This window comes from Vespula pensylvanica, chromosome 9 (genome assembly GCF_014466175.1).
Source record: "Vespula pensylvanica isolate Volc-1 chromosome 9, ASM1446617v1, whole genome shotgun sequence".
Taxonomy (NCBI): domain Eukaryota; kingdom Metazoa; phylum Arthropoda; class Insecta; order Hymenoptera; family Vespidae; genus Vespula; species Vespula pensylvanica.
In genome coordinates, this window is record NC_057693.1 from 6283860 (window position 1) to 6310545 (window position 26686).

The window sequence follows — 26686 nt, forward strand, 5'->3', positions numbered from 1 at the left end:
CTTCAAACACTATTCGTTCGATAAGAAAGTAAAAAATATCATTTTAAAAGATTGTTATTGTACAAAGAAACTGTAGGATTTCGGAAAATTAATACAAACGACTTCAGCATCACGTGGACTATTTGTCAATGAAAAGTATAATGGTAACCTATTTACATTGACAACTGTCATTTTACAGCGGTTGTCATTGTATTGTACAGCTTACTATTACAACACTTAGGTCATCTTTTACTGGCTGCCGTGATGCCAGATTGTACAAGTTTTTACTTGCGCAGTAATTTCATATGTTAATGGCGGCAAATTCAAATAAATCTTTATTTTTATAGGTTATATAATGCAAGTGATATTTGATCGATAAATTAAGATTAACAATCAAATTCCATATTAGATTATTTTTTTAAATAGTAAAAAATGTTAACTTATATGGGAAATGTACAAAGCAGTATATACTTAATATACACAAAATAATTCTTATGCTGTCCAGGATTACTCTTATAAGGTTTTCTTATATATTAATATTACATAAATAAAAAAACCTATATTATAAATTTAAATATTTTCAAGTCGCCACAATAAATTGTCATATATATATATATATATATATATATAATATATTTAATTAACTCTATAGTGATAAAAATCCATAACCAAACGACTGATATTGATCCCAGAACATAATGTGACCATATATATTAATAGCATTATTGGTAAAGCAGAAAAAATAATGTGTGTCTTATGAAGTATTTCAACACCTAGAAAAATACGTTTTACATTATATTTTTATGCAATATGTAAACAATTAATACAACTTACTTGTATAGCCCAAAAAAGTGATGTAGATGTAATATATAACAGATATAAACCAAAGTGTATTCCCAACAAATCGTGCGCCAAATACATTTGAATTTATGAGGCCTATAAAGTTTTTTTAATTGTTTACTATGTATCATATATTACGAAATTATTCTTGCTTTAAATTACATGGAAATGTGATTCAGATTTTTTTACCATTATATATAAAAAGTTGTAGAATATGAAGTATTATTAAAGGTGGAAAAAAAGCATTCAAGTGAATGTCAAATGCATATCCCCATTCAACATCTTGACTTTTATCAATTCTTAAATATCGATTAGTTACAAACCTGTATGTAATAAAAATATTTGATTGCAAATATAGAATACAGATATTTAGATTTGATATATAATTAAATATGGCCTACCAAAAAATAGTGGCTACTAATAAACCAACACCAATGTAATCAACAAAAATCATATAAAGTAAAAGTCTTATAAATTGAAGAAATCCTAATCCCAAAACTACAGCAATACCAACTGCCGAAATACAAAGCCAACATGTTAATAATACTAAAAATGCTGGATCATCTCTTGCAAATTGTGACTTTGTTTCTGAAAATGAATAATTTTAGTTGATTAACAAATTATAATTTCTTTTATACATTTGTAATAGAATACTTACGTTTTCTACTTTGAAAATTTCTATAAACTTTTTGTGGCGCTGTAAATAAAAAAATCATTTGCCATAAAGCAAACTCAAAATCCATTTGCTCAAATTTTAATAGCTTTCTCAAGTATTTATAACATTTTGTTGCAGCGCTAATACAATTATGCCTGTAATAAATAACATAAATTAAATATGAATTATTTATCATCATATAAAAAATTAATATCTTTATATCATACCTATATGTAACTGGTGTTGGTAATGTTGATCCTACATCTACTAAGACTGGAGATGTACAACGACTTGTAGGAGGAGAAGTTGAAAATTTCATTTTGATTTATTTAGTTATGATCTCTTTTCTGAAAAATATTAACAATATAATAATTATAAATTTTTAACAATTAATTTTATATAATTATTGCATGTAATTAGAGATATATTTATAAGACTGTTATATCTATAGAGAATATGAACTTGTATAGGAAAATAATAATTTATTTAAAAATTATTATTAATAATTAAAAAGCTACCTTTATTTTATATTGGACCTGCAGATAAAAATAATGCATAACCTCGTTTATACAACATAATTTGTTTTTATGTAAACTCTTAGGATGTAAACTCAAATACTCCTTACAAATGTAAACATATGATTAAACTAAAAGAAAAAAAAGAAAACAAAGGCATTTCATACGAGAGAACGTTAGATGTGTTTAAATCGTAAGCGTAGTTAGTCGTGTTATATTACTATGCGCGATATTATTTTAAAAAGTTAGAAACAAATACTATAATATAATATATAATATTAATGTATCTATTATTTATAATTTGTCTAAAAGTTATACAATAAAATAGTGAAAATGTTTTGGGGTTTAATAATGGAACCAAAGAAACGATATAGTCAAACCGTCGAAATACCATTTCACCTGTCTATGGCAACTTTGGATGTTACAACCGGCAATGATGAAATAGTACAAGTGATAATATCTTACAATGATACAAATTATATACTGTGTAACCTAAAAAAAGACTCATTGTGGCAAGTAGCACTTGACTTGCATTTTGAAAAAGGAAATAAAATAACTTTTACATGTAGTGGTGAAAGTTACGTACACTTAACTGGGTATTTGAATCATGAATTCGTTTTAAGTGATCCAGAAAAAGGAGAAGAAAATAATTTTTCACAAATAATTAATAAACAATCAAAAAGAAAAGCAACACATTCTCCTAAAGTGACTTTAAAAGCAAAACGAATGAAATGTGAAGTTGAATCTTCGGATGTTGAATTACAATCTGACGATACAGATGAAGATAGTGAATATGTAAATGAAAGTGAAGAGGATGAAGAGGAAGAAGAAGAGGTAGAAGAAGATGATGAAGAAGAAGAAGAAGAAGAAGAAGAAGGAGCAGAAGAAGAAGAAGAAGAAGATAAAAATTACGAAGATGATGATGATAATGATAATGAATTTCGTTTAAACGTGGAGTCTACTGATGATTTTGAAAGCAAAGAAGAAACCGAAGAGGATGATACCGAAGAAAAAGAAAATAAACCTATGAAACGAAATAAGAAAAGTAAACAAATCCAACAACGAAATAAGAAGCAAGATGAAATAATATGTGAAGAGGAAGATGAACAAAAGAAACAAAGTAAAAAACAACAAAAGAAAAAATTAAAAGAACAAAGTATTCAAACAAAAGAGATAAAGAAAATGAAAACTATAAAAATAAAAGATATAAAATTAGGTACTGGTGCAGTTGCAAAATTAGGAAAATTAGTTTCAGTTTATTATGTAGGCAGATTAAAAAATGGTAAGAAATTTGATGAGAAAAAACAAGGAAATGGTTTTAAATTTAAACTTGGAAAAGGTCAGGTAATTAAAGGATGGGATTTAGGTATAGTAGGTATGAAAGTTGGCGGAAAGAGGCAAATTACAATACCTCCGTCTATGGCATATGGTGCTAAAGGTTTTCCTCCTCTTATTCCTGGAAATAGTACGCTTGATTTTGATATTGAACTGAGAAATGTTTATTAACATTTCAAAAAATCTTATTACGAGTTAATTAACTTCTAAACATGTGATACTAAGACCATCTGATTAACTTGAAATAAGTAAAATAAATTTTTGGTTAACTTCAAACAACGATATTATTGAAGTAATATATCATGCTAACAATTAAGACTAATATATTCAATAAGAAAAAATGTATTAGATAAGATGTAATATATGATAGTAGATGCAAAACCATTGTTGATGATATATTTAATATTTAATATGTTTTAACCTAGTGCATGTCAAATATGTTGAAATAAGTGGTTTGTAAAGAAATTTTACTTTTAAATTAAAAAAATAACACTATTGCTATATTATCATCCTTGCTATCGGACAATTGATATAAATTACCTACATACCCTTTTATTGGGAAACATTAGATTTAACCTTAATTCATGTCATACGTCAAATGTCAACAATATATATATATAAGACAATAAATGTTAATTTGTGCATTATATACTTAATGAAAATTCACAATGTCATGTATCTTAATCTTTTTATATAAATTTCTCTTATCGGAATTAATGCGTACCGGGCTTTTTACAGTTGGATAACCGATGATATACATACATATATTAATTATGATTGGATGACTGGATAGAGAATGGTAGATGTAATACGATTGCTACATAAACCAGATACAAAAATGTTTATAAGCACCTGATAAGTCATTAATATATTCAAATTAAAAATGTTAAGATTCTATTAATTTACTAAAACGTAACAAAAAATGAAAAGATTAGAAATACGTTTTTATCTTTGATCAACATTATTTACATATTTTTTAAGTTTCTGATGTTTTACAACATGAAGGTAGGTGTGCTGAAATCGCTACCATTCGCGCTCCCTAGTGGTTTAATTGGTAAACTTCAATAAAATTAAGCATTATATATAAAACAGAAATGAAATAAAATATTTACTAATTAATTAAAATACTTATATATACGTAATTATATCATAGTATATAATTATTAATAATATTCACAAAGTATGGAAAGAAGTATTTATTCTATCAAATTGTTATATGGCTACATTTTTAATAATATACATAGCTTCATTATCACATCCAAATAGTAAAGTTGTTTTATCAATGTCAATACTATTTATTGGTTTATGCATAACACAACAAAGCGATGTAACATTAATATTACCATTCGTTCCTATTGTATTCAACCAATGAGTATCTGTTGAATCTACAATGAAAATTACCATATGAATATAACACATTTTATATATATATATATGTTAGAAAAAGTTCTCTAAAGTTACCTAATCTAAGTTTTGAATTCTGTGTATTATTCCAATGCCACAATTCACCACTGGTTGAACAGGTAAACAAATTTTCTGGTCTGTCTGGATGGAACATAATTTCACTGACTGCTTTTGCATGAGCATTAAGCTGCGATATAGGGTAAGTATGATGTCTTAAATCCCATACAGTCAAACTACCATCACCTCCACCTGCAACTATTATGTGCCTTTGTGTAGGATGATGTGCAATACTCATGGCTTCGGTCTGAAAAATATTTTATATAATTATATAACATTTCAAGAACTTTAATTACAATAAAAATATAATTAAAAATAAAAATAAAAATGAAAATTATGATACTTTGATCTGTTCTGAAAGCATAAAAGTAGTTGCAGGAGTATCCTGATCATTTCTCAAATCCCAAACTTTCATGTGTCCTCGTAAATTGCCTGTTAATATTTCACTATGTCGTAAAAAATCAACACAATAGATAGAGCAGCTATCTGCATTCTCTGAAAATTTAAATAAAGTTTGATGGTAAGCATTGAAATTCTTATATATTTACATTATATAAATAGTAATATTTACCAATTGTTCTAACTGGTTTCTGTTGTGTAGTTGTCAGAAGATTAATTCGACCGTCTTCGCCCACCGAAACTATATCTTGCTCAAAGTTAGAAAGAGCAGTACATGGAGCATAATCTAATGTTCTATGTAAATAACCATTAATCATAGAAATGAATGATCAAGTGAGTTATATATTTCATGAAGCTTACTTACTTAAAATTATGTATAAATTCCCACGCCATATGTTCTTTAAATTGAGGAAATGGATTCTCATGAATTTGTAATAATCTAACAGAGCCTAAAGATGACGATGCCACAAAAAAGTTACTGTTTATGAACTGTAAAATTGATATAATATTAATTTTAATCAAACGATATCTATTGTATATTTAATCTTGAAAATAGAACCTTTATTTCTGTAACATCACCAAGAAATGAATACTCGGAGGTAACAGTCGGATACGTTTCTTCATCTTCGTTTGTTGTAAGAGACCAATATGTAATTTTATTTACCTATATATAAAAATGAAACATTGTGACAATAATATATTTTATTCATAAACTCATTTAATAATAGAAAAATTTAGGTTATGTATCAATCGTATACCGGATCATCCCAGCTGCCGGTTAAAAAGTTTTTCATTTCTGCAAAATCTTCGCGTTTCCATCTTATCTTTGATATCTTTTGAGAGATAAACGTTCCTTGGACATTTTCGCTCATTTTAAAAAAAGCACTTTATGTCAAAATTTCAATAAAACAAAAATATTTAAACGAAGTTACAGATCACATCTAAAAGAAGAAGAGTAATTCTGAAGTTAGAGTAGAACGTATATTGATTCGATGAAATGTATTTATATATTGTTAACGAATTGTAAATCTTTAAATTGTCCTTATTTTATATATAAAAATGTGTAGTTTAAACTCAATTACATATTAATGATTAATACGAAAAAAAAACTTCAGTTTCCCGCGCTCGTAACTAATATCACGCTCGCGCCATTTTCATGTAAGCGATAAAATTCGATGAAATCTATTTCTGTGGATTCCAGGAACATCACCATCTTAGAAAGCTCAAATCTCGACGAGAGTCAAATGATTCTATAACGTCTTACCATTCGTAATGCCGATAATGATAAAACGTTCGATATTATTTCTGTATATTTTTGTGTTATATTCAACTATCGTTAGTGCAATCGAACCAGTTTCAAAAAATGGTAAATAGATTTAAGATTTCGATAGAAATAGATTATGTAGAAACGATTAAATAGATTTTTGATTTTTTGTACGATAGATCGCAAATCCAGTATTAAAAGAATATATATTATTAGTTTTTCATAACTTATGATAAAACACCACGCGTGTATTTTCAGTTGAAATCGAAAGCAATGTTACAGAGGATAATAATATTATCGAAACACAATATGCAGTTTGTAAAATTTCGACGGAAGAATTAGTCGCAAATGCACATGCTACCGTAACGAAAGTTCTCACAGGAGCCTGCAATGCAAGTAAGATTCGTTCGATTAAAATTTTTAACTTGGAGTTTTTCTTTTCTTTTCTTGTTTTTTTTTTTTTTTTTCTTTTTTTTCTCTATACGACTAACTCCATGAAAATGTTCTCTTACAGAAACAGTAGAAGCGAGATTTCAAAAATTAGAAAAGAATTTATCCGACGAGTTACAGGAGATTAAGATACTTCTTCGTACGTTAATGGAACAACGTGATATTTCATCGAAAATCAATGATACGATTTATCGAAATAACAAACAAAATGTTAAATTTAATTACAAGATTTTTTACAACAATCATAACGTTTCTCCAAGACAAAACGAGATCAATGAATTTAATTATACGATCAAAACGGAATCATTGAATAGTCAGTAACAAGAGAATGAATATTTACTTATATGTTCATTACAGATCAATTTCTTTATCGAATTATCGTTTTTGTATAAAATGTTTACGATTCTTCTTTTTTTTTTTTTGTTTTTTACGTTTCAGAATCCTCGAAATTTTTTACGTATTATTGGGAAATCAGAGATTTCGAGGAGAAACTTTCGAAATGGGATAGAACACGTTTCGAGCGTAGCTCAACTTTTTACGTGGGTCAACCTGGGTACGCGATGTATTTAAAAATTATACCGAAATATTTTCCAGATGGTACGGTGTTTATAAGCGTTGGTTTAACGCGTGGTCGATACGATTCGTTCGTTAAATGGCCATTCTCTTATAAAATCCAATTGTCGGTAAGAATATCCGATAAAGGGAGAAATCGGCTTATAATTAAATGATTTAATATTACAAATATCAAATATTATTTATTAAAGATTTTAGATCAGTCATTAGAAGAATGGCAAGAGGATCGACCTTCTCGAATTTGGGATCCAACTGCACTTTGTACAGAATATTTTTGGAAACGGCCTATATCAATTGGTGAAATGGATAATCCAGAATGCGTTGGGTTAAGTATCCCAAGAAATGTTATACTCTCTAGATTACCTTTGGTTTTTCGTACTGGTAAAAGTCATTCTCGATATATTTGGAATGACAGTATATTAGTGAAACTCGTTATCTATTTATAAATATTACCGATCTTTGAGCGTCATTCGAAGTGATTTCGAAAGAAACAATCCAATATTTCTTTTTCTTTTTACAACATGAAATTCGTTTATTATAATTTCTTTCACAGATATAACACTTTTTTTATGACATAAAATATCAGAATTAATTATAATACGATCTATAACAAAACGTATTCTCAATTATATTCATATTTACGCGATATAAATCAATAGATATTGAAATGACATAGCGACATATTAAAAGCTATTGAAAACATTTTCGTAACTGATATCATAATATCAAAATAATATATAAATTAATTCGTTGCATTCGATCAATAGACTTATTGAAAAATATTATTAAACGGTAGATTAAATAATTATAAATAATTTAATAATATTTTGACTTTCGATTGTTCATTTTATAAATCTAAAGGAATACTTATATTAGTATCTATCAGTCAATTAATTTCATCCAATGCCAATTCTCGATCGGGAAAAACTGTGAAGTCCTGTGTTATCTCTGGGAGTTCGTAATCATTAGTATCTCGAGAAATTGTGTTTCGAATTTCTTTGGAAGCCTCATTCATTAAAGTTCTATAGATAGGTATCGGAAGACGAATTCCAATTTCTTTCTTGGAATCAAAGTATGGAGAATGAATCGAAATTCCATGGAAACTCCTTTTCCTTCCACATCCTATAAAATGTTAGCCATTTAACATAAATGTTAAAAGATGGCATGCATTTTCGTTTCTTTAAAGAAGAATCCACTCACCAGTAAACGCATTGCAAAATGGTCTTTTCATTTTATATGTTTTATCCATCGAAAATGCGTTCGAGATATCGCGCTGAAATCGATCAGAACAATTTTTACACGTGAAAATATCGTATAAATATAAATGATCAAAATCATACAGCTTATAATTTTTCTATTCAATAGCTTACCTTATTTTGCATTCCTTCTACATATCCCATCTTTATTAAGAATATCAATGGTATTATGTAGAGAAGGTAATGAATTATCTAAAAATTAAAAGCAAATTTTAACGATTTAAATGATTTAATGATAAGAAACAATTAATTGTAATTAAAGATACTTTCGATAAAAATATATAGAAAAAGTAATCGATTGTCTAAAGGCAAGAGCAAGTTTTTAAGATTTAAACGAATTAAGGAAATAATTGTGGTTGAGAAATAAAAAATTCTAAAAGCTTTGAAAAACAATCTGAACATTATAATCCTATAATCGCCTACAATTCCTATTGTTACATAACTTAAATAACGTGGAAATGTTATACAATCACTTTTGTGCTTTGCTTAATTATCGATTAACATTAATACTTCATATTTTATCAAAGAAGAGTAGATATCCATGATGCTAATCGAAACAATCGTATTAATTAAATTTATATATTCGCATAGTACGTATGTAATTAAAAATCGAACACTTATTACTTTTAAAATTGATGAATTAGTAATTAATCGTGAAGCAAGCAGTATAATCGAATTTGTGAAATTTGAAATATAATAGTTTGTGAGATGGATTCTGTACAATTTATTTTTTCATCGACGTCTATTCTCGAGTTTAAATGTATAAAATAGGCAATTTAAAAAATAATTATATTCTAAAGTGTATAAAAGTAAAAGAGAAAATACAAACGTGTAAGAAGGCTGTCAACGTTCATTTTGATACGTCATTAAAACTGTGTTAATGGCAAACATCAATGTCGTTGAAAACATGCGATACTTGTATCGCTATTAATATATACTTAAAAACATATATACATATACATATATATATATATATGGGGGTGGAGGCTAAATAAAATAATAAGAATATTGATTTTATAAAAAGAACGTTTTACACGAAATCCTTTTTTACGAAAATATTTTTTACTAAGGACTTTGATAAAATAAAAATATATTCGATACGAGATTCAAAAATAAAGTGATGAAAATGTTACAAGGTGATTCGATCTTGGTATCGTATTTTTTAAAAAGCGATTACTATATACCCACGACGTCTTATGATAAATATATCGACATGAAGAATTTTGTAAAGAATTTAAGAGAATTTAAACGTTCATACATATATCGTTAGATCGCCCACGTATTACATAACTTCTTGTCTTCCTTCCATAAATATAATTTATCTAACAGGCGACATATAAAAAAATCAAGTTTCTTATATTCTTAATAAAATAACAAACAACTATTCATCATTCATCATTATTAAATTTCAATCGATAGTCAATTTCAATTCGGCTGTATCAATTTGTAAATCGTAAATAACGATCTTATTCCACATCTTTTTTTTCGTCAAAAAGTATCGGGGAAATATGATTTTTTTTTTTTTTTTTTTTTTTTTTTTTTTTTTTTTTTTTTACAAAGAATAAAAGGAAAATAACGTACCTTCATTCTGGATAAGTTTGGATAAACTTCTTCGCGTACCTTCCTTTGTCTTGTTTCTCTTTCTTTTCCTCTTTTTCTTTTATTTGTTTTTTTAAAGAAAAATATTACTCGCGATTGGGTGTAGCACAATTTGAACTCGATTAAAATTATTGAAAACGGCAAAGGGTTGCTCGATTCTCTGCGCACGAAGGGTGCCAAGGAGTGAATGTATTTGAGGGCGAGATCTGTGCGCGCTTGCTCTTCAAGTACAACCCCCTCCTTGATCAAGAAGAATCGAGACCGTCAGGAGAACGCATGACCGTACCTATATATACTCATTTTGTAAGAGAGAAACGTGTATTTTATCATTTGCATTGGAAGGAGAATTTTATCCTCGCTTACGTAGTTTTGTGGTTATCCTCGAAATACATACATACATATATAATGTCTAAGAAGACAAAATGTATCATCCCTTATACGCTTCGTTGCTATTTGATCTTCGTTCGTTCGTTCAAAATTCTTAATGTGAGGCTTCTCTTCGGTAGGGCATTCAAGGTTAAGAAATGCAAATTCAAACTGCAATGTAATAGAAGAAAGATTAATTGAGAAAGATTTGCATAAATTACAATGTGATTTAAACGTATCGAGTTATTTTATAAGATATTATTTCGGGTATACAACTGACAATGAATATTTATAACGTTTATCGATAATACTTCTTTTAACTAATTTCAATTTAAAAAAATTTTTTTGTTCAGAGAATTTACGAAAAGGTAAATTAAAAATGATCGAATATCGATAACAAGAAATCGCGAAAAAAGGAGTAGTCGATAAGAGTTTGAGTAAATCATAGAAAAACGTCTGGGGTTAAGTACTTACATCGTTCGTACATCAGAACCTGCTGTGTTATGATAAGGTCGTTCACACCCTTGAAACAATCGTGTGCTATTTTCTTTTTTATATTTAAGAAATATATATTGGAATGTATATTTAATTATTCCAAAATAAAAATGAAGATTGGCAAAATATATAAGTTAAAATAGGCTTATATATATATATATATTTAATTTAATAATAATAATATATATATATATATGTATATATGTATGTATGCATATATATATGTTCTTATATAAAGATTTCTTGCAGACGCCTTGAAACATTATGAAATTTTTTATTTTTCAAGGAAACAATAATGTATTATATATTATATTATTTTATATATTATATCTCTACAATTTTGATATTGTAATAAAATATCAAATAAATGAAACATGACTTACTATACAAAAATCAGATTGATGATTGATTATATCGTGAAGGATGTTTTATATTTATATTATTGTAATAATTACTATAATTTTTTTTAATAGCAATTTAATTGCTTTTACAGTAGTATTATGTACAGATGAAATAGAAGTTTAAATGAAAGAAAACAATTTAGAAAAGATGGCACTGGTAGTCGAAAATATACGACGTATGGTAAAGAAGATCAATAGCGGGAAATATGAAATATACGAATTTTTTTTTTTTCAAATGTTTAACACGAGTATTCGAAAGAACATGCTTTACAAATAATTTGTTTATATCAGTAAATGAAAATTATTTATTATTTAAATGAAACAGGTGTTAATTAGGAGGTAAATCAAATCTTTATATAATAATGTATAATGTATAGTTTATTCAAAAAGGTTTTGTTCAAAATACATATAAATAAAAAATAAATGCTTCCATGTAGAACATGCCATTATGCGATTCAGTTGTCTGTGTGATAATTATCGAGAATGTACTTTCGTGTAAATAAAAAAAAAAAAAAAAAAAAAAAAAAAAAATAGGATAATTAAAATTAACTTTATACCACAATAAGTTTACTGCATTTTCTAGTTTACTGGCAGCAGAAGAGTTGCAAATTGAATAAACTCGTAAAAAAGTAGAAAATTAAAATGTCAGATATAATACATTATATATATATATATGTTCGCGATTGTTTAAAATTAAATAATAAATTTAATTGATTATTAGTTACTGATGCAATAGAAAGAAAATATACTTTATATTTTCGATTAATAATCATAAGTTAAACATTCTTTTATAGCATAAGATTTAATAATAAGTGCTCTTATACTGCCTTAATTAATAAATGTATAATCTTACAGAAACTTTAAGAAAATAGATAAAGATGTTAAATTTTATAAATTATTCATAACAAAGCGTATTCTAGCATGTATATTTTTTGTTCTTTCATCCTCCTTTTTGGTTTTAAATCGTTATATGTAAATTGACAATATTTCAAGCTAGGCCATATCTCGCATATGTTTGTTTGCCTTATTATACTTTTTTGATGTGATGTTTTTATTTCGTTTAGAAATTATTTTACTGCAGAGTGATTCAACAGTACACATAATATTAATTCGTTTACATTGTTCAGACAAATAAGTCAGAAGATAATTCATGATGTGACTAGAATATTTTTACACTTCATACATTCATTTATAGTCTTATGTGCAAAAGTATATAATAAAAACTGTAAAAGTTACAATAGATTGTAATACATAGCTTTGGTTTATAGCATTTTTAGCGATATTATCCAAACAAGAAGGAAAATGCGACTTTTCTTAAGCTGCATGAGCTGTAAGTAGTGTAATTTATGTTATTGATGTATTTGTACTCGGAGTACTATCATTGATAAATATATCATCCTATAATTGAATATGTAATAAAAAAACTATAAAAAGTTTTGATCTCATATAGTTAAATATAGAGCTAAATTATTTAAAACAGCTGCCTCAAAAAGTTACATTGTATATCGCGAATAAAAACATTACTTTGTATACCATTAATACTTTACTTGCAACTGATACTATGTATATTATGTAAAAATTAGAAAACCTTTTGCCAACTTTGATAATTTTTTATGAATTTACTTATAATCACGATAGTTTCAATCAATGATTTTAATTAAAACAGAATATATGCAATACATTGATATATCAAGATATAACAGATTTTTTTTATTTTTTTTTTTTTTTTTTTTTTATACTATGATATGAGCAAATCAAATTATTTTGAAAAGCTGTATAAAAGAATTGCACTACTTACAATAAATGCAAATCGATATATATATATATATATATAACATAGTAATATAATACATAAACGTTATGTTTATTCTCTAAACTTAGTGCGTTATGCGATACATATGTACGGTCGTACATATGAATAAATTCCTTGGCTTAAAATGTCAAAAAGGTATGAAATATTCTTTGTATTTAAAACTGTGCAATGTTTGATGCAACAAAATTGTTACTTAACAATTTCAATTTGCACCATTAAATCATTTCTTAATCTGGAAGATATCCTCTAGCAGCTATTAAAATATCATTTTATAGTTCACTTCAATTTGTTGAAGTTTATAAAGAAATTTCATATACAATTAATTTATAAAAATCAATATTCTAAGTTTTAAAAATTAAGTTCAATATAGCATACAATTTACTGCAAACATCTCAGACATATTTTAAATCTCAATCAAACATCTAATTACTTGAATATAGAGTTTTGTTGTACTCAAAATTGTATAAAGAAAAGAAAAACTTACGTATGTCTGATTGAAATAAAAAATTTGCTGTTTCTATGCTACAGTATGTACACCTAGCAAGCATTACTGTCTTGTTAGAATATTCTCACCTATGATAAAAATTCTTTACTCGTGGACTCGCGTTATAATTTGTTCAAAATTCATACTGATTATAAACACGAACAGAATATGGCATTCAGTTGGTTTACAGATTAAAAAGCATATGGCACTCAAGTCCTATCTTTTTCTATTCTAAATTTTTTGAATATAAAAAATAGCATGTTCACAAGTGGAGGAATATATCTGTTATCATCACACTACGTTATATTTGAATCCCTTATATAGAGCATGTTTTTATTTGATATCCATGGCACAAGTACCATTTGAATTTGTAGTTCGATATAAATTAATGAAAGTCTTTTAAAAATTTTAACTGTAATTGCAGTGAATTTTATAGTAAACACTGACTTTTGCACCAGGTTTATACTTCTCATTAGTGAGTGCAATAGTTTAAATCTATAAATATTTAAACGAAAGAATGTTATGATTTTATTTAAAATACATTGTGCTATTCTCTTTCTCGTGTAACTGTGCATAGCATCATATCCTTATCATTGATATTTCACATTATTTTATTTTGTTATTCCGTATTTATTTTGATTATTATTTTTGCAAAATAAGCTTACTTATTTATATGAAAAATAATTCATAGGCTCTCAATAATGTCAATAATGTCTATAGTCAGATTGTATCTATGTAACACACAACCTGTACAATACTGTATCTATTACATGCAACAATGGAATTAAAAAGTATGATACTTGATATCTGTTTGCAATAAAATAATATTAATATATACCCTTAATTTTTAAATAATCAAAATACAATAAATATCAATATACACAAAATACACTACAGTTCATTCTCTTACTATGCATATGTTGATAAAATGTTTAAATTGTAAACAATGAAGTATTCCATGAAGAATAATAGTAATTTTCAAAATAGTATCTACAAGTTCTCATTGCTGAATGTCGAACATAGTGTCATCTTATTTCATTATTTATGCAGAAATTCGACATTTTACTGCAAAAGATTTATTAATCTTCTTAATAATTTTATTGCATACAATTGATGTAAAAAGTGCTGGCTTTAATTTTTTGATTTTTCGATGCTATGGCACTGTTTATTTAAGTCTATGATACTAATTTTTCAACTTGTAAAATTTGTTAGTATATCGATTGCTACAGTAACTAACATGTATACCTCCTAAAATGAATATATCCTTCCCTCTACTGTCATAAATACAAAAATCGAAACTCTGGCAGCCATGATAAGTAAAGCTTTGTTATTCTTTTTATCTTATTTTTGACAGACACAACACATTCACACAATATTATAATAATTTAATGAGTATACTTCTAATCAATAAGTCTACTGCAAAATAAAATGAAAAGCTATCATAAACCATATTTCTCATGATTGTTTCCTATTAATCATCATACTGACTAGTTCACCGATAAATATAATCGTACTATGATATAAATTTAAAAAGTTCATTCTTTGCATAAGATTGTACCAAACCTTTTCTATGGATTTAATAAGTAATGTTGTAAAATTATTACAATATTATACTTTCTCGTTGTCTAAACTTTCAAGTCTTGTTTCAGTGTTACAACTTACATTAGGACCGGGAAGTTGTAAATTGTACTTTATTTGTAACACGGTGAACTGCAGCTGCCAGAAAAATTTATTAAATTGTATGCGCTGCTATCTCTTCTTAGTATATCTATCGTATCGTTCTTATGACCAAACTAATTTCAGTCTGTCATTTCATGTGAGTGTTTACCTATATCAGTGAGATTCCATTTCCCTTGTAATTTATAACATAATGCATCTTCTCTGTCGACGTTTTTGTGGTTCAGGTCTTAAAACTGCACGAACTGCTTCATCGAATACTTGTTTTAGACCACGTTGTGTAAGAGCAGAACATTCCATGTATTTTACAGCACGAATCTGTAACTCGCAAAACACATGTCATTTTTGGCAGTAATATCTATAATACATATTAACAAAACATGCTTTCGTATCAACCTTATTAGCCAATTTTTGTCCTTGTTCTCTCTTTATGGCACTAAGTCCTTGTTCAGCTAAGGCAGTTAAAGTTTCACGATCATCTCGTAAATCTATTTTAGTTCCAACAAGTATCATCGGTGCATCTGGGCAGTGGTGTTTTATTTCTGGATACCATTTACTAGTAACATTTTCAAAAGACGAAGGACTTGTTACAGAAAAACATATAAGAAACACATCGGTCTGTGGATAAGAAAGAGGCCGAAGTCTGTCGTAGTCTTCTTGGCCTGCTGTGTCCCAAAGTCCTAAGCTTACAGGAATTCCATCCACGACCATGGGTGCTGAATAGTTATCAAACCTATATAAACAAAATTAAAATGAAATTGTAATTCCATTGAAATAAACTTAATAATTTACTTAAGTTATATCTTTAGTTATAGTATCTTCCAAATTAAATAGAAATGACGTTTTATATTTATATATATTATTGCACCCTGTATAGTAATATTTCCCATAGCGGATATAAAACTTAAAAGAAAGATATTTTTATATATCCTAACAAGATGTTTTATAAAAAGACAATATAAAATAAATGGTTTCCTGTATGCAGTAGTAGGGTGCTCTTATTACCACTGCACTACTATTATTAGCCATACCAGTTCATCGTTCTAAAGAAGAAATATGTAGGGAAAAAATAGAAAGATGATTTCCAAATGGAAGAAAGAAATAAAAATAAAATCAGTATATAGATAAATATACTTTAGATCAATTATTACATAGAAATATAATATTATATTTCACTTACACAGTTGGTACATATTCTCCAGGAAAACTGTCTGTAGTATATGATATTAACATACATGTTTTTCCAACTGTTCCATCTCCTACTACAACGCATTTGATAGGTCTACCAGAGCTCATGATTCTGATTCTGAAGTGATAAACACAAAGTATTAATAATATAGTAATCATGTGTGTGTATGTATATATATATATATGTGTGTGTGTGTCAACTTTGAAACATATGAAAGAAAAATTTATCTGTAATACAATAGAAACAAATAAAAAAAAAAAAAAATGTAATTTAAAAAAAAAAAAAAAGAAAAAAAAACAAAAGAAAAAGAACAAGTTGTAAATAATTCAATACAAATTAATAGTTCCAATCATTCTTACGAACTCTATCGATTTTTCAAATTATTTATAAAAAAAAAAATTAAAGTAATCCGCGTAGAACGAAAAGAAAAGAAAAAGGGGGAAAAAAAAAAAACAAGAAACAAAAAATCAATAAACATGATAAAATTTATTATATGTATAAAAAGGAATTTTAAGAAGCATTACTATACTCGGAAATATTATATTATGTTAACACGAGTTTCTTCGATGATTTGTCAATATAACGTAAATAGTTCATTAAAAATGATATTTCAAATAATTCATTTATATCCATAGATAACGTATAGTTATTTTACTTAGCACGAATACGCGTGTTAGTACGTTTTCGATAGTACAATTTAGTGATATTATAACCATTCTATTAAATGCGAAGGGCTTGTCCTAAAAGTGTTACATTAGTAGTATCGCGTTATGTCGAATTGAACAAATGATATTTCTAATAGTACTCACCAAAATACGAAAAAAAAAAACAATTGCTTGCTAGAAAAGAAACTTATTTAACACTAGTTTGAGATTATCTATGGTTAGCACTCTTCAAAAAATCACAAAAGCAGATGCCATGATGGTGTTGCGGTTTTTCGGGCTCATAGACGTAGTCAGACGTAGTCTTCGCTTGGTGACAGATGTTCGACAATCACCTTTCCCTTTCCCCTCTGTTTCGAAAAAGTTATTGTTCGGAATGGTTCGGCAGAGACATCTATCATACGTGATATCCATTCAAATAAAATTCTGCCATATCATAACATTCGATATAAAAAAGTATGAACGTATTAAGAAAAATGGAGGTGTTGTATAAGAAAAATTAGTAGAGTAATAACGATTGATATTAAGTAAATAACTTTGAGACGTGCTAAAAATATTCTCTTACGATGAAACTTTATTATTTCCATATCCTTTTTGACAGTTCGTTTTATACGAAATTATTTAGAAACTGTTTCATTCGTTTCAATTACTTTGTGTGACGTAGTCTATGATAAAGCAATGTGACCAACCGTAGAAATGAAAAACGTATTTCTTTCGTTTATGTTTGTTAAGTTTCTATAGTGCTTGCAAGCGTTTGATGCATGTAATCTTATGTCAATTATTCGTTTTGTATATATTTGAATCGAATGTTTGAGTAATCTCTTATTTTTTATTAAGAGATTGAAGAAGAACAAGTGATTGTAAAATGCCTGCACAAGAAATTGCGGTTCCACAACCACCAGCAACCGAAGGAGAAGAAAATGCACCTTCGTCCCAACCAATTGTAGGAATTATTTATCCTCCTCCAGAAGTTAGGAGTATCCTTTTACGTTATAAAATACACAATGATCGATTAAGCTAATACTGTCTATGAAATTGAATATGACGAGGAAATATTATTTTTATGTATATACTTTCTCCTTATACGGTTATTTAGATATCGTTGACAAAACTGCTAGCTTCGTAGCTAGGAATGGTCCGGAGTTTGAATCAAGAATTAGACAAAATGAATTAGGAAATGCAAAATTTAATTTCTTGAATTTTGGCGACCCATATCATGCATATTATCAACACAAAGTTAAAGAATTTAAAGAAGGTAAAGCTCAGGAACCTTCTATGGGCTCGGGCGGAGGGAAAACTGTTAATCTAACGGCACATCAAAAGCAGCAAGAAATTTTAAAACAAGTAGAGCAGCCTTTTGTTCCTAAAGATCCACCCGCTGAATTTGAATTTATCGCAGATCCTCCTTCTATTTCTGCATTGGATTTGTATGTATCGATTAATCATTTTCATTGTGCAAAAGTTTATTAATCTTTAGGTGAGTAATACATGTGATTTTTTCTTAGGGATATTGTGAAATTAACGGCACAATTTGTAGCACGTAATGGACGTCAGTTCTTAACCAATTTAATGAATAGAGAGCAACGTAATTTTCAGTTTGATTTTTTACGTCCTCAACATTCATTGTTCCAATACTTCACGAAACTCTTGGAACAATATACCAAAGTATATATATATATATATATTCTATCGTCAAAACTAAACAATTTCTCGTGTTTATTTATTTATTTATTTATTCTGAAGAATAATAATTTTAATTTTTAACAGGTATTGATTCCACCTAAAGATTTATTACCAAGACTAAAAGATGAAGTGTTTAATATGGATAAGATTTTAGAACAAGTTAAGTATCGCGCTGAATGGTTGAAATATCAAGAAGCTCAAAGACGTAAAGAGGAAGAAGAATTGGAACGGGAGAGAGTTGCTTATGCGCAAATTGATTGGCATGACTTTGTTGTTGTTGAAACCGTAGATTATCAACAATTTGAAGTTGGTAATTTTCCAGCACCAACGACTCCTGATGAAGTTGGAGCTAGAGTTCTTATGCAGGTAAATTGGATGATGATAAAAATATATCAGAAATATCGTTGTTACTCGAACGCTCATTTTTTGTTAAATGTTGTTAAATAGGAACGTATAGAAGAAGGAGAAGATGTTGAGATGCAAATTGACAGCGACGGAGAGGAGGAGATGCAAACTCGTACTGAAGGTGAAAAGGATCGTGCTAAGGATAACAATCAGGTGAGTATATTAGAATATTTCATTGTCATTACATGCAAAGCGTTAATGTTATTTTGCGTTGTTTTCAGGTACAAGATATGGAGGAGGATTCAAGTGACGACGACGATGTGTCTCCACCAGGTGATAGTCACAAGTCGAAAGAATCTAAAGTACGAGACGCAAGTATGCAACCTCCGCCATTACCACCGACACCTGGAAACGTTGTAGTGAAGAAAGGATATGATCCAAAACAACATGGTAAGTAAACAGCTTTATGAATTTTTTCTTTTAAACGTCTACTTATTATTAGAGATATTATTAATATTTCAAACTGTTTCAGCTGTGAAAGCTGCTCGCCCAGTTGCTCCGGATGAATATTTGATATCACCGATTACGGGAGAACGTATACCTGCTAGTAAAGTGCAAGAACATATGAGAATTGGTTTATTAGATCCACGTTGGGTTGAACAACGAGATAAACATCTAGATAAATTAGCGCAAGAAACTGTATTTGCTCCTGGCACTGCGATTGAAGCTAGTCTTAAGCAACTCGCTGAAAGACGTACCGATATATTCGGTGTCGGTGACGAAGAAACTGCAATTGGTAAAAAGATCGGCGAAGAGGATAAGAAGAAAGACGATAAAGTTACATGGGATGGTCATACGTCTAGCGTTGAAGCTGCAACAAGAGCAGCTCGAGCTAATATCACGTTAGAGGAACAAATTCATCAAATACACAAGGTTAAAGGACTTCTTCCCGACGAAGAAAAGGAAAAGATTGGACCGAAGCCTGCTAATCGTGCCGCCGAACTTTCACATATGGCTGCTGTTGCCTCTAAGCCTCAAGCTACTCTGAAAGCACCACCAAAACCACCAGCTCCAAAACCGATACCAGTCCCAGCACAACCACCACCACCGCCAACTATGAGTATGCCTACAATGGCAATTCCACAACCAATGATGCCACAAGCACCTATGATGATGATGGCTCCTATGTCACCAATCAGACCACCGCCACTTATGAGTATGATATTTATGATTATCGTTGCATGATTTATCGTTTTATGTAATTTGACAACACTTAGATCTTATACTTTTATACGATTAAAATTGTAGCACCTACTATGTCACCATTTATGCCAACACCACCACCTATGCAACCACCAATGGCATCAGCTGTAAGTGTTACGAACTTGATAATCATTCTTACAAATGTTTCTGATGAACATGTGATTCATTTATTTATTTATTTTTTAAGATCGGTATCAAACATACTGCAGAACCTATGGAAGAAGAACCTCAGACTAAGAAATTGCGTTCCGAAGATACATTGATTCCAGAACAAGCATTCCTTGCAAGAAATAAGGTAAAATAAAAAGAAATAATCTTTTGTTGTATATAAAATTATGATTGGATTGCTATAAAATTTTCTTTGTATTAGGGTCCAGTACAATTGAATATTGCTGTGCCCATGATGACCGAAAAAGCAGAATGGAAATTGAATGGACAAACGTTAAACATCACTTTGCAATTAAGTGACACTGTCGTAACTATGAAAGCTTTGATCCACGAACAAACTGGTATGCCACCAGGAAAACAAAAATTGCAATACGAGGTATGAAATATTTTCGATAAGAAATTTTAATCTAGATTAATTTTTTTAATTAATAAGAAATATTTACTTTATTGTCGATTATAAATTAATCAATGAATTATTTCAGGGAATGTTCTTTAAAGATGGTAATACTCTTGCTTATTATAATTTATCATCCGGAAATGTTATTAATCTTCTTCCCAAGGAAAGAGGTGGTAGGAAGAAATAAGTGATGATTTTTATTAGTAAGTTTAAAAGCATTTTATTTATCTATTATATACAATATTTTGTTTTATTAAGGAGACTAGAAAAAGATACTTTTTCAAGTAATATATATTCTCTAATGATTATATGTAAAACATAAGGCAAATAATATAGTTGAAAAGCAATTATTACAAATAATAACAAAACACAAAAATGAAAAAGAAAGATTAGATTTATTAATAATTAATACAATATGTTTTAATAAGTTAACAATAATAAGTTAATATATTAAATTTGGCAATTTATATTATGAATCTATAAAGTTCTATATATTATAAATTCGCTTTAACAAATTGCACTTTTAGTTTTTCTTGTACTTTTAAGCACTAAGGCACTGATAGTAATAAGAAAAAAGAGATTAAATTAAGTGTATAGCAAGAAATATTTATAATAGAGCAACCATTAGGAAATCAATTATATTTTAATATTTGTGCTTCGGTCGTAAGTTGTTTACGATATTCGCATATTTTTTTCAAGGAATAAAAACTTAAGAAAACGTGCATGCTCTTACATATATATATATATATATATATATATATATATATATATATATATATATATATAAAGCGTAAATGCATTAAATCATACGTGACATATCTATCATTACGTACTTCGAGATTCTAACAGAGACTAATCTTATGTAAAAATGATGTTTTATTAGAACTTTGACTTATTACGAATAGATAAAATTTTTCTATTACCCAAATTATATATAAATGTTTAAGATAATGCATATGTGTAGATACTTATATATCATTGTATATATACAACTATGATATGCATCTATCACGATATAAAATTATGGAATTTGTTGGAAGTTAATTAGCTAAAGATTTATGCAATCGAATTTTCTGCAATATTTCATTTTACTTATCTGACTGCGATTGATTTCTTTTTATTATTCTTTCTATTAACTTTCGATAACGTTGCGTCATTGGTCGATATATCTAAAAGTGCATTTATAAAATTGAATAATGTTCATATTTTTTAGACAGAGTAATTATGTATATAATGTATAGCTGGAAATCAAACTTGACGACATAAATATTGATAAGTTTTAACTTACAGACTCAGCATCGTCGTACGGTCGACATACAACTGTAGGTTCTGGTAAAGAAGCAGTTATTTCTTCAAAGTTACTTTCGTTTCTTAATAAACCGTGTTTTGCTTGATACGCTGCTCCCATCATAGCTGAATTCGTAATATCCTTCTAATAATAAATATAACGATTAAATCAAATGAAATAATATAAATAATTTCCTTCTGTTTTTTTTTTTTTTTTTTTTTTTTTTAAATAATTACCGATATATAAACAGGCGAATTGAAGACATCAGCAAGTACTTGTAATATAGTTTTGTTGGCAGATGCACCACCTGTTGCTATTATACGAGTATCGGGACCTAATTGTATAAAATTAGTAAAGTTTAGAAAAAAAACAAAAAAAGAAAATATTCTTAGTTCGTAATAATGTACACCAACCGATAACAAAACCAAAATCTTCTGCGTATGCTCTTTTCGCCACAAATTGGCCTTCAATGAGTGCTCGAACCTCTACCTCTTTCGAGCTATATCGATTAATTTCGTCGTTAGCTTTATTAAATCTGTAATCACCGATCACGGACGGTAAAATCTCCTGTGCGTCGAAATACAGGCCAAAATTTCCGAAATTTCCTCGCGGTGTACTTTCTAATAATTCGTTAAATATTTGCCATGAACCTTGCGCAGCACTGTCACGTATCCTTTCTCTAGTCAATGATCCATTTTTAAAACTAAATGTATATATATATATATGTATATATAAATCTAATTACTTGATAACGCTCTAGCAAAAATAAAATATTATATCGTGATTTATATTATTACCAAAGTAATGCCATATATGCATCATCTTCGATAGGATTGCAGAGAATGTGCCCATCGATAGCAGTTTTCGGTTCGTTCAGCCATAAAAACAAAGTATCGCTAGTTCCTAAACTACATGCAATATCTCCTTTTTTCAGTCTCATTCCTAAACATTATTAAATAATATGTATATATATAGATTTTTTTTTCCATATACACATTACATTTTTCAATTTTATATATTAACAAATCCATTTTGAAATTTCCTCAGATAACACGTACCTACCAAGGAACCTGGATTATCTCCTGTAAATGCAATAATCCTACAAGCCTCATTAAAGCCAAATCTTTCGACAAAATAAGGCGATATTGGGCCGATATTATTATACGAAGAGATCGGTTTGCCCAATTTTTTTCTTAAATCAGGCGCACAAGTCTATGAAAATAAATGAAAAAGAAGGATAGAGTTAACAAGTTGATTTACCAATAGTTATCCTTCAAAATTGTATTATATTTACCTCTAACAAGACATCGTCCCAATCCTTCGTACGAATATTTAGAAGATTCATACCAGAGCCATCTGACCAATCGATCGGTGCAAAGTCGCCCAAGAAAAGAGAAGCAAGGAAACTACTGACCAAAGAAATTCTCTGAAAGAATGAATATATCCAATTGATAGAAACTAGAGAAATCAGGTAAACTTATCGTACATGGAATTTGTTAGCATCGAGTTAAGCCGTTAAACAATCTTATTGAGAACAATCTGAATCGTACAGAAATGTATGAGTATAAAAAGGGAAGATGGAGTGTTTCTTTTATCAAATCATTGATGGATTCCATTGAAAAACAAAAAAACAGAACATATATACAAAGGTAAATAGGGAGCACACTAAATATTTATTGAATACTTTCGAATACCTCGATTGTACGCTGTTTTCTATTTCTTTCTTTCTTTTTTTTTTTTTTTCTCTTTATTTATTTATTTTTTTTTCAAGCGAGGAAGCCGAAGAATGTGTTTAGTAGGTATACCTCGGTATTACTATAGGCTTCTGGCCTTCTTCGTGCTATCTTTGCTATTTGCGGTCCTGCAAATCTTTCGTATGCTCGAGACCCAGTTATTTCTGCCAATTTCTGCAATGAAAATTTTCAATGTACGACATTATCGAATAATTAATAATATTCGATTATTAGCAAAGAACATACTTTAGGGTCACCTACGATCACTTCGAAAAGTTGACATTCATCGGACGTACTAGAGTCCATCCATACCGGCGATTGTGCTATCGAAAACGACGTTGCAAATTGTTCGTGTAAAAATTTCGTTGGTTCTAAATTTTTCAATAGACTTTGACTACCTTTCCCCCAATAAACGGTGCCGTGTTGCTATTAAATAATATTGCATTATTACATTAAAAAATATTACAAAGAAAGGGATTGTAATTATATTCGTTTTTTTTTTTTTTTTTTTTTTATATTTCTTTTACCTGAGCGCATCCGGAAATAGCTGATACTTTGCTAAAATCAACTCCGCAAACACGTAGTTTATCTAATATCATATCTAAAGCCTTGACCCACATCAAAGTTGGTGCCACTACTACGTGAGATTCGTATTTTTTTTGTATAACACCTCCGTATGTTCTACAAAATCGTTAGAATATATATATTTATGTGTATATATATATATCATTAATAAATAAAAATCAATATATATATATATATATATATATATATATTAATTCTCATATGATATAGAGACAAAAAAATATTTCACGTTTAAACGTAATATACCTAAATTCTGGTAGATCATTGTCAAATTGTACACTGGTCTCATGTAGAATTCCGAGATCGTCATCGACCACAACAGCCTTCAACTGACAACAAACGCAACGAACTTGATTTATTAATTATCTCAAATATTTTTTAAACGAGAGATTATCTATTTATTTTTAGATTAGATTTTACCGTGACATTAGATTAGGGACGACCCGAAAGACGTCAAAGCGTAATATAAAACACGAGTCAAGAGATTGCGAATGATGTTTTTTCCTCTCCTTCCTTTTATATCTTTCTTTTTCGTTCGAATAAAACGCGCGTCTTGTGACGCGCATGCGCGTCAGGAACTCTCGAAGTCTCTTCGAGTGAACATAGGAGATAGTCGCGAGAGGTACGTTAAACAAACTTCGGAACTGTGAGATTTTACGATTCTGAGATCTAGATTCTTGATAAAAGAGGTTGCTTTCACCTACTGCGCGATATATGTAACGCAGAAGATAAACGCGATGTCTTGAATTGTCACTCTTGTAATCGTTAAAGGAATCCCGATTGGAGTTGGTAGCGAGAGAGAGACCACGAACGAAGGTGGTGGAAGAAGAGAGGGGTGAAAGGAGAGGGAAGAGATTTAGATAGACGGACGCATGGCCCGACCACTCTCAACTTTACAGCCGAGATAAGGAGGAGAGCTGCGCGTGTAAGCGACGAATCCTCGTAAAGTACATATGTACACAACAAACACACGGGACGAGAAAACTCTCTTTTCCTTCTTTTCTTTTTTTTTTCTTGTTTCTTTCTTTCTTTTTTTTTTTTAATTAATTATTTTTTCATTCTTATCTTTTTATCTTTTTTTTTTTTTTTTGTATCGTTTCACATGTACCTCCATTATTGTTCTCTTCCTTTCTTTCGATTTTTTTTCTCTCTCTTTTTTTTCTCCCCCCTTTTCTATTTTTTCCCTTCTCTATTTCCTTCCCACGGGGGAAAATTCGATTGGTTGATATGGTAGGAGAGTATCTTTACCTGCTGCGTGCTGAGATCGAGGCCTAAGTATGTCGCGTTCGAAGATGCCCCCATAATGTTTTTTCTTTCTTTTTTGTCTCGTCGGATATCTCTCTCCGAACGTCACTCTTGTCAGGCGTTGAATCGAAGGTTTCTAACAACTACTAAACGTCACCACGTTGACGACGTCGCGTCTTGGACTTGGATGGGAATGAGAGGGAGAAAGAGAACGAGAGAGAAACACGGAAGACGCAGAACGCGTTGGTATAAAGAAAGAAAGAGATAGAGAGAGAGAGAAAGAGAAAGAGAGGAGAGGGAAGGATAGAAAGTCGTAGGCGTTTCGCCTCGTAGCACGTTCGCGTCCGTATTGTCCTTAACCGCTCGCTAAACTACAAGACTCACGGCGAACTAACTTCGGCTCGCTTCGTTTTCCGTCCTCAACCTCAACGTGGCATCGTTGTTACGCGCTATTTCTCGTCTATGTATGTAATCAACGACGCAGAGCGTGACCCGGTGAAAGACCCTAATCTTATCGTTATTATTAATAATGATCGTTCTCTGCATTACGTAAGCTACTCATTTTA

General features: G+C 29.1%; 8 protein-coding genes across 17 annotated transcripts; 3 read left to right on the top strand and 5 right to left on the bottom strand.

Moving 5' to 3' along the window:
- Positions 1-119: 119 nt before the first annotated feature.
- LOC122631982 (protein unc-50 homolog) lies at positions 120-4214 on the bottom strand. 6 transcript variants are annotated; one of them, XM_043818288.1, is made up of 8 exons: positions 4049-4171; positions 3401-3445; positions 1702-1821; positions 1478-1629; positions 1221-1407; positions 1009-1142; positions 814-915; positions 120-752 (listed from the first exon to the last, which is right to left on the bottom strand). In XM_043818288.1, the coding sequence occupies exons 3-8, from the start codon at positions 1791-1793 to the stop codon at positions 616-618; spliced, it is 804 nt and encodes a 267-aa protein (XP_043674223.1). In that variant the 5' UTR covers positions 1794-1821; positions 3401-3445; positions 4049-4171; the 3' UTR covers positions 120-615. The 6 variants fall into 6 exon arrangements, with proteins under 6 accessions (XP_043674223.1, XP_043674221.1, XP_043674224.1 ...); XM_043818286.1 differs by lacking the exon at positions 4049-4171 and adding an exon at positions 3873-4003; XM_043818289.1 differs by lacking the exons at positions 3401-3445; positions 4049-4171 and adding an exon at positions 4177-4214.
- Positions 1964-26686, bottom strand: LOC122631972 (xylulose kinase). 4 transcript variants are annotated; one of them, XM_043818268.1, is made up of 12 exons: positions 26124-26684; positions 25122-25204; positions 24818-24971; positions 24537-24716; positions 24363-24464; positions 23852-23983; positions 23616-23769; positions 23355-23499; positions 22971-23260; positions 22794-22891; positions 22558-22698; positions 22044-22438 (listed from the first exon to the last, which is right to left on the bottom strand). In XM_043818268.1, the coding sequence occupies exons 1-12, from the start codon at positions 26175-26177 to the stop codon at positions 22358-22360; spliced, it is 1614 nt and encodes a 537-aa protein (XP_043674203.1). In that variant the 5' UTR covers positions 26178-26684; the 3' UTR covers positions 22044-22357. The 4 variants fall into 4 exon arrangements, with proteins under 4 accessions (XP_043674205.1, XP_043674203.1, XP_043674202.1 ...); XM_043818267.1 differs by having other exon boundaries at positions 22558-22701; positions 26124-26681; XM_043818269.1 differs by lacking the exon at positions 26124-26684 and adding an exon at positions 25296-25902 and having other exon boundaries at positions 22558-22701.
- On the top strand, positions 2118-5712 carry LOC122631977 (46 kDa FK506-binding nuclear protein-like). Its single transcript, XM_043818278.1, has 2 exons — positions 2118-5305; positions 5387-5712. Exon 1 carries the CDS (start codon positions 2323-2325, stop codon positions 3493-3495), a length of 1173 nt encoding a protein of 390 aa, XP_043674213.1. The 5' UTR covers positions 2118-2322; the 3' UTR covers positions 3496-5305; positions 5387-5712.
- Positions 4506-6083, bottom strand: LOC122631978 (nucleoporin Nup43). Its single transcript, XM_043818279.1, has 7 exons — positions 5943-6083; positions 5744-5848; positions 5549-5673; positions 5357-5478; positions 5129-5280; positions 4786-5032; positions 4506-4709 (listed from the first exon to the last, which is right to left on the bottom strand). The coding sequence occupies exons 1-7, from the start codon at positions 6054-6056 to the stop codon at positions 4537-4539; spliced, it is 1038 nt and encodes a 345-aa protein (XP_043674214.1). The 5' UTR covers positions 6057-6083; the 3' UTR covers positions 4506-4536.
- On the top strand, positions 6414-9199 carry LOC122631980. Its single transcript, XM_043818282.1, has 5 exons — positions 6414-6550; positions 6707-6844; positions 6963-7211; positions 7337-7581; positions 7663-9199. The coding sequence occupies exons 1-5, from the start codon at positions 6457-6459 to the stop codon at positions 7915-7917; spliced, it is 981 nt and encodes a 326-aa protein (XP_043674217.1). The 5' UTR covers positions 6414-6456; the 3' UTR covers positions 7918-9199.
- Positions 8358-11234, bottom strand: LOC122631987. The gene is made up of 5 exons (XM_043818298.1): positions 11167-11234; positions 10309-10863; positions 8842-8919; positions 8672-8744; positions 8358-8593 (listed from the first exon to the last, which is right to left on the bottom strand). Exons 2-5 carry the CDS (start codon positions 10312-10314, stop codon positions 8358-8360), a joined length of 393 nt encoding a protein of 130 aa, XP_043674233.1. The 5' UTR covers positions 10315-10863; positions 11167-11234.
- On the bottom strand, positions 12675-17899 carry LOC122631983 (ras-related C3 botulinum toxin substrate 1). The gene is made up of 4 exons (XM_043818291.1): positions 17561-17899; positions 16743-16868; positions 15959-16295; positions 12675-15880 (listed from the first exon to the last, which is right to left on the bottom strand). Exons 2-4 carry the CDS (start codon positions 16856-16858, stop codon positions 15746-15748), a joined length of 588 nt encoding a protein of 195 aa, XP_043674226.1. The 5' UTR covers positions 16859-16868; positions 17561-17899; the 3' UTR covers positions 12675-15745.
- LOC122631964 (splicing factor 3A subunit 1) lies at positions 18036-23836 on the top strand. 2 transcript variants are annotated; one of them, XM_043818248.1, is made up of 13 exons: positions 18036-18176; positions 18251-18390; positions 18510-18840; positions 18919-19078; positions 19181-19462; positions 19544-19654; positions 19723-19891; positions 19974-20657; positions 20750-20811; positions 20892-20999; positions 21075-21248; positions 21355-21472; positions 23605-23836. In XM_043818248.1, the coding sequence occupies exons 2-12, from the start codon at positions 18279-18281 to the stop codon at positions 21454-21456; spliced, it is 2295 nt and encodes a 764-aa protein (XP_043674183.1). In that variant the 5' UTR covers positions 18036-18176; positions 18251-18278; the 3' UTR covers positions 21457-21472; positions 23605-23836. The 2 variants fall into 2 exon arrangements, with proteins under 2 accessions (XP_043674183.1, XP_043674182.1); XM_043818247.1 differs by having other exon boundaries at positions 18134-18390.

Coding starts and splice junctions, on each gene's coding strand:
- LOC122631980 (XM_043818282.1), top strand. CDS start 6,457: ATGCCGATAATGATAAAACGTTCGATATTATTTCTGTATATTTTTGTG. Junction 6,845..6,962: donor CACAGGAGCCTGCAATGCAA/GTAAGATTCGTT, acceptor GTTCTCTTACAG/AAACAGTAGAAGCGAGATTT. Junction 7,582..7,662: donor CTTATAAAATCCAATTGTCG/GTAAGAATATCC, acceptor TATTTATTAAAG/ATTTTAGATCAGTCATTAGA.
- LOC122631983 (XM_043818291.1), bottom strand. CDS start 16,858: ATGAGCTCTGGTAGACCTATCAAATGCGTTGTAGTAGGAGATGGAACA. Junction 16,296..16,742: donor GGAGAATATGTACCAACTGT/GTAAGTGAAATA, acceptor TTGTTTATATAG/GTTTGATAACTATTCAGCAC. Junction 15,881..15,958: donor GACAAAAATTGGCTAATAAG/GTTGATACGAAA, acceptor TGCGAGTTACAG/ATTCGTGCTGTAAAATACAT.
- LOC122631987 (XM_043818298.1), bottom strand. Junction 8,745..8,841: donor TAGAAGGAATGCAAAATAAG/GTAAGCTATTGA, acceptor GATCGATTTCAG/CGCGATATCTCGAACGCATT. Junction 8,594..8,671: donor ATTTTGCAATGCGTTTACTG/GTGAGTGGATTC, acceptor AACATTTTATAG/GATGTGGAAGGAAAAGGAGT.
- LOC122631977 (XM_043818278.1), top strand. CDS start 2,323: ATGTTTTGGGGTTTAATAATGGAACCAAAGAAACGATATAGTCAAACC.
- LOC122631964 (XM_043818248.1), top strand. CDS start 18,279: ATGCCTGCACAAGAAATTGCGGTTCCACAACCACCAGCAACCGAAGGA. Junction 18,391..18,509: donor TCCTCCTCCAGAAGTTAGGA/GTATCCTTTTAC, acceptor ACGGTTATTTAG/ATATCGTTGACAAAACTGCT. Junction 19,892..19,973: donor ATATGATCCAAAACAACATG/GTAAGTAAACAG, acceptor AAACTGTTTCAG/CTGTGAAAGCTGCTCGCCCA.
- LOC122631978 (XM_043818279.1), bottom strand. CDS start 6,056: ATGAGCGAAAATGTCCAAGGAACGTTTATCTCTCAAAAGATATCAAAG. Junction 5,479..5,548: donor GAATTTATACATAATTTTAA/GTAAGTAAGCTT, acceptor TTATTTACATAG/AACATTAGATTATGCTCCAT. Junction 5,033..5,128: donor TGCTTTCAGAACAGATCAAA/GTATCATAATTT, acceptor AATATTTTTCAG/ACCGAAGCCATGAGTATTGC.
- LOC122631972 (XM_043818267.1), bottom strand. CDS start 26,177: ATGGGGGCATCTTCGAACGCGACATACTTAGGCCTCGATCTCAGCACG. Junction 24,717..24,817: donor CTATTTCCGGATGCGCTCAG/GTAAAAGAAATA, acceptor ATTATTTAATAG/CAACACGGCACCGTTTATTG. Junction 23,770..23,851: donor GGGACGATGTCTTGTTAGAG/GTAAATATAATA, acceptor TTATTTTCATAG/ACTTGTGCGCCTGATTTAAG.
- LOC122631982 (XM_043818289.1), bottom strand. CDS start 1,793: ATGAAATTTTCAACTTCTCCTCCTACAAGTCGTTGTACATCTCCAGTC. Junction 1,630..1,701: donor CCAACACCAGTTACATATAG/GTATGATATAAA, acceptor TATTTATTACAG/GCATAATTGTATTAGCGCTG. Junction 916..1,008: donor ACAACTTTTTATATATAATG/GTAAAAAAATCT, acceptor AAAACTTTATAG/GCCTCATAAATTCAAATGTA.